Consider the following 10,180-nt stretch of genomic DNA (forward strand, 5'->3'; position numbering starts at 1 on the left):
ACATAAAATATAAAAATATATCATAAACAATAATCGAATGCATAAACTGTTTCATAATATGAACATTATATTGGGCTGAAATAAAAAAAAAAAACTAGTTAGAAGGCGATTTTATAACTGTAACGCATCGGATCTCTTGTAGTTTTTAAAAATGCTTTAAAATTTACCATAAAAATATATATGGTTTTAAAAATATTATATTATTTTGAAGTGATGAAATTGTCCGCAATTTGCATGGCACCAGACCCATTCTAATGTATATATTTAAACATATTTATATACATGTATGCGCATAAGCATATTATGCCATAATGTGGAATTCATAAATTAAAGTAAATCTATTTTTTATACTCAATTATAAATAACATTTAAATAATGGAATATAAAATACATACACCATACATATATATGTATGTATGTATATATAAACTATGTAGGTATTTAAACAACGAAACCAAAAATATAATATTGCAATAATCCGGAATTATAAATGATAATTAACATAAAATTTTATGATTAAATAAAACAAAAAACAATTAAAACTTAACACAACAATAGATGGAGAGAGGGGATGTTTGTAGGTGTTCAACAATACAAGCACACATATCAATATTTATTGGATGTTGTCTTTGGCTAATTGTTTAGAGGGTTGTTGTTAAAATAATTTCAACTTTTGGCATCTGTTGCATCATTGCTTTTTTCAACAGACGCTGCAGCTATGTTAGCACGTTTTTCAGCTAACCAGTTTTGTATTTCTTGTTTAAGAGCTTCATTTGGCTTTACTTTATCCATAGTTAGTGGTGCACGATTAAACGGATCGGTCTGATCGCTTAATAAATGGCGAGCAATAGTAGAACGATCAACAGTTACATTAGAACTGGGCAGAATGACAGGATCCAACATTAGTGTAGACATGATAGGATCAAGGTATTCATCTGGTGCATCGGCCATAAATTCTTGCTCCTGTTTATATTGTCTTTCCATTTTCTGTACTTTTTCGGCAAACTCTGCCATTTCTCCAATAAGTTGGCCGCCACCAATGCGTATTAAAATATTTTCGGCATAACTAAACAATTTCGAACTGTATGAGCGGCCATCCTGAGAAACCGCCAAACAGAAATTGTCGCTACTACTAAGATTAATATAAATATGACAAATTTCCAACACTGTATTGGCAGGATCAAATTCAAATTCTTTCTTGTCCTTAACCTTGAATTTCTCCTTTTGTGGACCGACCAGATTTAAAAGAAAATAGTTTAACATAGCAGTTATACGGTCAACCATGCTGTTGTGGCAAAATATACTTTTGATTTCAGTGGTTATAAGTTTTAGAACATTTATGGTATCGCGACCAAGAATATTATCAAAACGCGCCAGCATGCCCAGATGGTGTAAATTGGAAAGATGTTGTTGTCGTTCATTGTGTGGCAAATTGGTCCATTCATCATTACTTTGGGCCTCTTGCAATTGGCGAATTTGTTGTAGATTGTTGAGAGATTCATCTATAAGAGAACAAAAACATTATTGTTAAGTTTGATGTCAAGTATACAATTGTGTATTTTTGTGTCTTACCCAATAAAAAGATGGCATCGTTTATTAATAAATTTATAAAACGCAAAAATAATGGCGGTTCAATTGCTTCCATATTAGCTTCAGCCTCTGTTGCTAGATCACGGAAACATTGCACGTATTCTTCTTTACTCCACAAATACTCCATAATGGCATACATGGGTCGTCTGTAATTGAACTTTTGTTCAAACTGCACCGATTGACCAGTCATTTCAATTGATACGAAAACATTTAGCAAACTAGATACAACTTTTAAGCGTTCGTTATGATTATCAAAAACATGCGTAAGGAATGTGCCATTTGTGGAACGCTTTGGTAAAAAGAACTCTAATGCTTCAGCCAATTTGGCTCGTAAATGAGGATTCTTCACCAACTCGGAACTGCCCATGAATAAGACAATCATCTTAAAAAAGGCATCATGCGATGAGGGATACATTTGTATGAATTGACCGGGAGGGAAATGACGACTAAAATTTAAATAGGCCACAATATTATCGATAATATTTTCTGGTACACAACGCAGTGTATCCGGTACAAATTCAACTTTTATTGGTAATTCCCTATTGAATTTTGTGTGGGGTGCAAAATCATGACTCTCCTTCAATTGTTTATCACATTCTTCGGCAGAAACGAGTGCAATTTCTGTCAGCCACACAGCTGAGGCTTCAAAAAACTTTAGAATGGCAGTATCATTTTCTGGTTCCATTAAACAATTACGCAAGCATAGATACTGTTGCATTTGTTCCTTTAACATGCGCAACAAGTTTTTGGCCATATCGTTGTTAGGATCAGTATTGGCAACATCCTGATAAGCTGTTCGTAAATTTTGAAGCTCCCGTGTCATTCTCGTAAAACGTTCAATGCTAGCGCGATAACTTAACTCATAGGCTTTATGTGTTAAAAAAAAGAGCTCGGTTACAAAGTTGAATTTTTCTGCAGTTACACGTTTTGTATTCTCCTCGGTTGGCAGTAAACATGTCTCTTCGAATGCTTTAATCATATTAACTTGTTTAGCTTGACGTTCATCTTCAGGTACAGCACAGTATGTTGGATCAACTAATAACACCTAATAAAGAGAAACATGATATTTACACCGATATTCAATTCTTACTTTGCTAAACATTTTTGATTGGATTTAATATTAAAGCGAAGAATCTAATTCGAAGTTATGTCCTATTTTTATTTTTAATTATATACAAATTATAAAATTAACCTTAAAAATATACATATATTGTAGGTTTTCTTTTCATGACTTTTAAACTAAACATGTATTTAAGACAAACATAATTTGCGTCTCGTATATTGTATTGACAAAACAATAAAATACATACCTTCATCGAGGGCTCACAAAGCGGTGCACATAAACGCAAAAGAACAGAGGTCAGTCCGATCATAAATGCATCACTGGCATTTTGATGAACAAAATTATTAAGGCCAGCATTCAAATTGTTCCAAAGATGGCCACGCGCAACATTTGCATGCAAACATTTAGCAAACCACTGAAGAGTTTTCTGTTTGTTAGTGGGACTTTGCACCAACAGCTGTTTTATGAGAGAAAACAATTCATTTTGATGACTAGACATACATTGCCATAAAGCGGGATCTGAGCTCTTCGATTCTAAACTCAATTCACTGAAAAACTCATAAGGTCCATTTTGGTTTTTTGGCATAATCGATAAACTAAACAAATGTCCGAAAAGTGTGTCCATGTAAGCACCACCTTTTAAGGAAATTGAAAAAAAAATTAATTTTCCAAGCTGATTTAATATTTTATTTAATAAACAAACCATTGGTATTCGGATTAGGCATAGTGTAGTCAATTAGAACATCACCCAGTTGGGGTATACGTTTGTCGCGTACGAAGAAACTTAATAACCAAAAAACATTTTTCTTCAATGTTATTAAATTAGCTTGGCTAATATCTGTCTGAATTTTACCCAATAATGGATAAAAATTAGCTTTTAAAGCTCCCAGTGCTTCGAGAGGTTCATCGTCAGCATATATTTTTTGTATACACTGTACCAAGAAATCCATAACGTCTGTGGAATCCGTGTTTTCCGAATTTTCCATTAATTGTTTCCACTGCTGCCAAATACTGCGGCCGGGATATAAATCTGGCTGACGCATACAAGTGCTAGCATTTGTTATAATAAGTGAATTAATTTTGTCGCATTCGCCACCACGCTCCGGGTATCTTTGTCTAGCTAGTTCGCAAGCAACAAATGCTCGGTGCAGGTATATTATAGTATCAATTTCCAAAGCATCTTCTGCTTGTGGACCAGCAACTAAGTAGTCTTTGGTGTCTGTCAACATCAAACGCTCGAATATGGCATGACCCAAAAGTTCCTCACCCATTTCGGTGCCAACGCCGATATCGGAAACAATAACATCAGCCAAACATAAGAGAGCCCTCTTTGTCGACGATGATTGATCTTTTTTCAATGTAAATAGGAAAATTTCCTCAATTAGATTTTTATCTATTCCAGATTTAACTTCACCCAAAAGTGCAGCAAATGGATTGTCAGTATTTGCCATAATATCTAAAATTGCAATAAGAACTCTGGATGATTTCAAGATAATTTCAGGTGAAAATATTTATTTTTTTCTTTTAATTATTTTGATTATTTTTTTGTCAGTCAGGGATGGAAAATTAGTACTTAAAGTTTTATTAAATAGTATTCAAAAAGATGTTGCCAGATCGGTGTCAGCAATACTTCAAGGTTTTAATAAAGCTATTATTTATAATTAACCCTCTGAGACCGACGTGGTGTCTGCTAAACTCCATTTTTTGAAAGCTTATATATTCTAAGATCTCATGCATGTTAAACAATGTGTATTGACAAGGTACAAATTGAAATATATAATTTTTCTGATTTTTTTTGCGTCTGTCAGACTACCGCGTCAGTTCCAGAGAGTTAATATACCTCGGTAGTTGAAAACGCAATATAATGTCAAATTTGATTGATTTAATGGTTCTTTATATATATAATTTTTTTATTTTTATCAACAATCTGGCAACATTTACCTGCAAAACACCATCCACACAAAAAGCAACTCTGAGTTTCGCCGTAATCTTTGTTTGCTTTTACACGATTTTTCTATAACATTTCTTTTAATTTTCCCGTCAGTAGAATTTTTTTGTTGTTCGAATGTGTTGGAGCCTGTGAAAAAATTTTGATTTTTTGGGAAAATATTTTCTCAATTTTGTTTTTAAAATGCATTTTTTATTGAGAAAATTTCAACCAAAACCAATTTAAAATATATACAAGCAATTAATGAGCGCTGTAGAAAAAATATCTATAACAAATTTGCCGTCTAAGAATTACGTCTGCATAAAAAGAATTGAAAAAGTTTCGATAAAAGAAATAAAACTGTATGAAAAAATCTGCAAATTCTTATTTTGTGTGCCAGAAAAAGATTTTTTGTTAGACAAAAAACAAAGTTTTTCAAATAAAAAGTATGTATAAGTAAATGAAAAAGTGAAACAATCAAAAAAATTCCACAAAAATAAAATGGAAAATTAATTTTCAAAAATTTGTGACGTTTTTATTAATTTATAAAATAAAAATATTGTTTTTGCAAAATGTGTACGCAATGTAAATATGTATGTATGTATATACATGTGTGAGTTATTACATGCATGGATGTATACCTGTACACACAGGCATACATACATACACCTTTCTTGCTCTTCCCCAAATCTGCTTTTTATCGAATGTTTGTTTTTGTTCTGTAAATGAGCAGTAACAAAAACAACATGAACAACTAAAATTAAAAATTATTACAATTAGAATTAAATTGCAGAATCATTAATAATCTAATAAAATTGTTTATATTTTTCGATGATTTTTCTTTGCGAGAATAAAGTTGAGATATTCTTCAATATTATATAAAAAAAATTACAATGTTGGTTTGTGTATACTCAAATATCCTAGATTTTATCAATACAAGTACCAACAATCACCATCCACCAAAAATTCAGGTGTTGTCTTGGCAGGCTATTATGATTTCACAACTTGTTAAATATTTTCATTTCGTTTTCATTAGATCATAGACTTTTGTTGAAAAGATTTCATTTTGTGCAAAATTTAGGTCTTATTTTTAATGAAAATCCATTTAAAGTATTGAAGCCTTATAATGGTAACAAACATTTAGGAAACGACTAGAATTCTCTATTAAAAGATTCCACAGGCCAAAAATATAAAAACGTTTTAATAATTTCTAATTCCATAAATGTTAAAAAAAATACCTTTTCTAATATTATACATTTTGATCTTCTATTCCTTGTGTGTCATAGGTATATCTTATTGAGTAATGTTGAAGTAGTTGGGAACAATAGACGTCTGCGCCATTTTAATTTATGAGAATGTACAGCGCCGCTGCTCTGAAGAGGACAACGATTTTTAATAGTGATCCTTTTGGGGTCACCGTGAACCTTTTTTGGTCACCGTCCTGGAAAATGAAGGTTTAGTGGGGTTTCACAAAAAGAATTCTGGAATTGTTAGGAAGATCCCTTTCAGGTGTCTACATAGGGGATTGTTTTTAAAATGTTCTTAATTATTCTTAAGATTCCTAACTCTTCTTGAAACCAAACCATCAATCCAATTATTAATCAAATTTTCTATCGTTGAAAATTCCGATTCGAATTGATATGATTGTTTAGTTTCCAACCAATTTTAAAATATATATATGACACATATATATTTTTATAGCTATTTCTACCTTTGCTCTGCTCTACCTTGACTCTGCTATCCTTAGTTCCATGTGGGCTCAAAAAAGCTGGATCACTTTCTTAGACTTGTGGATATGTGGTTAAAAAAACTGGAGAAACAGTGACTCCAAACCATGTCAACATTTCACAGTCTGATAACGTTACATAATTTGGTTCTCACTTGGCGCCGACACATAGAAGCCAAGTCTACACTGGCTAATAAACCTGTATTCGGAATTAGGCTTTGACTGGATTCAGCATAAGATAGTTTTAAAACCAATCTGGACATATGGAATGCAATCCTAACGAAAAGGTAGCAATACCAATATAGAAATTTGAACGAAATCAAGCTAGGGGGTAAAAAGTAAGCTAGAAAAGTGCTGCAGTTGGAACTAGATTTATATGGAAAACATCTAGTTAAAAAGAGAATTTTGTTTTAAAAACTTAATACTTTATTGACGATAAACCAATTGCCTAGTATATTTTATTATATACGTCTATGTAATAAAATGACAGGTTCTTATTTTAAAGATACAAATTTATATCTAATAAGCAGGGAAAGGATTTCTATGCAAAAGAATGTTTGTAGTCAGTAACTCAAAATTACTTTTAACTAGTTTTCTTTTGGAATCAAAGAATTTGCTACAAAATGGCATCGATATTTTCAAAATTTTTATAGCATATTTTGCATATCTTTTAATTTTTCTAAAACAAATTGTTTTGTTTTACAACAAATTTGGTATTTATGTACATTTAAAATTTTTTGAATAAACATCAATAAATTTCAATTTGACAAAATACTAGGTTCTATGAAATACAATTTTACATAGATTTATTTTAATTTTTAATACCACAATAGCGCGAAAGGTATTTTGAGTTTGTGCTGCTAACTGTAGCGTCAAAAATATTGCTCCTTTAAGTATCGGTTCAGTATCAATTTCTACATCTGTCCATCTAAAAAGATAACTTGATGAAATTTTGTTCTTAAAACTCTCTCACGTCCATAATTCACTTAAAAAACATTACCAAACGATAAAAATGGAAAGATATATAATTTATACAAATAAAAACCTATATATTTGCTGTCAAAAACTTAAGATTTGAATATCTGTTAATATGGACCTTACAAAAGAAATATTTATGTGCGCATTTTTTACATTTTTAGTACATATTTTCCCATTTTATAGTGCATATTATAAGCGCATATTTTTTAGTGCATAAAAATCCTTGCCCTGCTAATGAGGGACCGAAAGAATTTAATGTATTAGGGAATTGTGAATGCAAAAAGTATAATTAATGAATCGCTTAATGACAAAAATTTAAGAAAATAAAATGTTTTTATAATAACATTAATTGTTACTCGTTTATAATTTCTGTTAACAGTCACAACGCCAACCTATTTTAATTAAAATTTATAAATTGAAATTTATGTGACAAACCACGAACACGATCCACAAACAAAATAAAAATGTACTAAAAAATGTACACTATTTTCCAACGCTGTCTAAATTCGTTTTTGCCTGTGTTTGCTCTCACAATTCTGTCTTTTGGTTTTTCGCCGTCATTGTGGTTGGTCGTCGGTTGAAAATAGCGTTTTCTGTGCAAGTACGAAATATTTTTTTCACCTTAATAAATACAAAAATATATCAAGAAAAGATTACATGCAACAAATATAATCCAAATTAAAAAAATATAAAGTTCATAAATGCCAATAAAGCATTCTTTATGGCCCACTAAAATAAATCGTCTGTGAAAAAGTAATCAAACGTCTTTGAAATTGTGTAACCACAAGAAGGTCGAATTTACAGAGAACTTTGAAAAAAAAATGAAATAAAAAAGTCGTACTAAAATAAAGTTTTACTCTTCCCAATAAAACGTAAAAGAAAAATAATTTGAATAAAAAACAAGAAGTATAAATACAAGTGCTAACGCAAAAAAAATATTATTTTTGAAGGGTTTTAAAAAGAAAACAAAAGAAATAAAAATACAACCTCTTAAACACACAAACATACTAAATTATGTTTTAATTTTCCATGTGTGTTGTCATTTTGTTGTCCCACAGTGTATGTGTAAACGAGTCTGTATGGGATTGTGAGTGAGTGTGAATACTAGCAATCATTTATTACTCAGGTGATAAAAATCGTGCAAATAAAACAAATAATTAATAATATTAATTTTTACAAAAATATACTGCAAAACTAAATAAATATAGAAACAATTTTTTGTTTTCATTTTCATATGTTTTCTATTATAGAAGTCATATAAATAACAAAAAAGTCAAGTGAAAATGTAAACAAAGAAAAATAAAAACAAAGTGTAAATTAAAAGAAAAAATATAATTCAAAATAAAAAAAACAAAAAACTACGCATATTTTCAAAAAAAAAAAAGTAAAAATAGTAACAACGCGCGCGCAACTTATACACAAAAATAAAATATTTTTTACCAACAAAGTTTAAGCAGACTGTCTATATAAAATAAAAAACAAAACAAGTAAACAACATAATTTTTAATAAAACATCTAGGAAGAATCGCACATTATAAAAAAATACAAACAAATTAATAAATAACCTTAATAATACGCCTCGTTTGTCTCTCCATCTGTTTTTCAATACATTGAATTTCTTTTATCTACCTTAAATAATTGTCATCATCAAGTTTGTTTTGTTGATAGATTTGTTAATGTGAATGTGAACTTTAGTGATGTGTGGAGCTCAATAAGAAAAATAAAAACAAAATATAGTGGGAGATAAATACAACAATAACAAAAACAAATAATAAACACACAAGTAAACAAACAAACAAAACAAAGTCAAACTAAAAGTAACTTACAAAGAAAACACAAAATAAATAAAAACAATTGCATGTTGTTAGGTAATGTTGTTTTTCTCTTAGTCTTATTCTTAGTGTTTTTTCTGATTTTTTTCTCATTTCATTGCATTTTTCTCATACATGTATGTTTATTCGTATGTTTAATATGTTTTTATTACTATAGTTTTTTTCTTTTGTCATGCGCATGCTGTTCACATGTGTAATGTTTTTGTTTAAAGTCATTTTTGTAAATACACATGTATTTATCTATGTATGAAGTATAATTCGTATGTACATATGTAGACTATGTATCAAAAATTGTAGTAAATGTTTGATTTTTAATTACATGTGCATATATACATACACTGGTGGCTAAAACTAAAGCAACTAAAATACACATAGCTATTATATTTATGTGGAAATGTGCGTAAAATTTTTCGCACACTGATGAAATTTTATAACTTTTTAGTTTTAAATAATTTTTTATCTATAAAAAAGTACAAAGAATTGGTCAAAACTAGAATTTCCTACATAATGCAACTAGTACCAAACTTGTATTTTACTAGTACCAAAATCACCAGTGCTAGTTCCTAACTGTAAACTTTCCTATACCATCTTAATGCTCAAAATTACATAAAGTGTATTTGAAAAATTACTAAGTACTACCTATTACCCTTTAGTACGAAAAGTGCCAATTTGCACTTTTCACTAGTTTTATTACCACATTTTCAACTAACTAGTTACCATTGGTAAATAAAGTGGTCGAAATTATGCATTAACGTAAACCACATTTAACCATTGTAATAAATAGTTCACATTTGATAAATTTTCGCATGATGTTTATGAAAATAAATTACATATAAATTAAATGTTTTAAAAATGCCACTTTGATAGTAACATGTAGTGCTTAAAATAACCACATGGCACATTTCTGACGAAGTGTAATGCTGAAAGTATCCGTTTGCATTTAATGACGCAGAAAATAAGGAGTGAGATCGAAAAATTCTTAACACACGTTTTTCATTACATTTTTTAACCAAAGTATTATTTGATTTTTTTTTTGATCAAGTTACCTTTGAAAAACATGTCAG

The 10,180-nt window shown here is 29.9% G+C and overlaps 2 protein-coding genes and 1 long non-coding RNA gene across 6 annotated transcripts in view; 1 reads left to right on the top strand and 2 right to left on the bottom strand.

The window, feature by feature from the left end:
- LOC111676609 (ubiquitin conjugation factor E4 A) lies at positions 1–4,226 on the bottom strand. The gene is made up of 4 exons (XM_023437571.2): positions 3,357–4,226; positions 2,901–3,289; positions 1,573–2,635; positions 1–1,502 (listed from the first exon to the last, which is right to left on the bottom strand). Exons 1-4 carry the CDS (start codon positions 4,102–4,104, stop codon positions 667–669), a joined length of 3,036 nt encoding a protein of 1,011 aa, XP_023293339.2. The 5' UTR covers positions 4,105–4,226; the 3' UTR covers positions 1–666.
- A 519-nt stretch (positions 4,227–4,745) lies between these two features.
- Positions 4,746–10,180, top strand: part of LOC111676641 (serine-rich adhesin for platelets) — a 37,795-nt gene continuing 32,360 nt past the window's right edge. For 2 of the 4 annotated variants that reach the window (XM_046945115.1, XM_046945119.1), the window contains exon 1: positions 8,595–9,152. The gene's annotated coding sequence lies outside the window, so the exon portion shown is untranslated. Of the gene's footprint in view, positions 5,027–7,321; positions 7,886–8,594; positions 9,153–10,180 lie in introns of those variants that run through there. The other 2 variants (XM_046945116.1, XM_046945117.1) reach the window with 2 other exon arrangements.
- LOC124418519 lies at positions 5,262–6,706 on the bottom strand. Its single transcript, XR_006940055.1, has 3 exons — positions 6,292–6,706; positions 5,819–6,021; positions 5,262–5,741 (listed from the first exon to the last, which is right to left on the bottom strand). It is a non-coding gene; the product is annotated as an uncharacterized LOC124418519 (long non-coding RNA).

Source organism: Lucilia cuprina, chromosome 2, assembly GCF_022045245.1.
Source record: "Lucilia cuprina isolate Lc7/37 chromosome 2, ASM2204524v1, whole genome shotgun sequence".
Classification (NCBI taxonomy): Eukaryota; Metazoa; Arthropoda; class Insecta; order Diptera; family Calliphoridae; genus Lucilia; species Lucilia cuprina.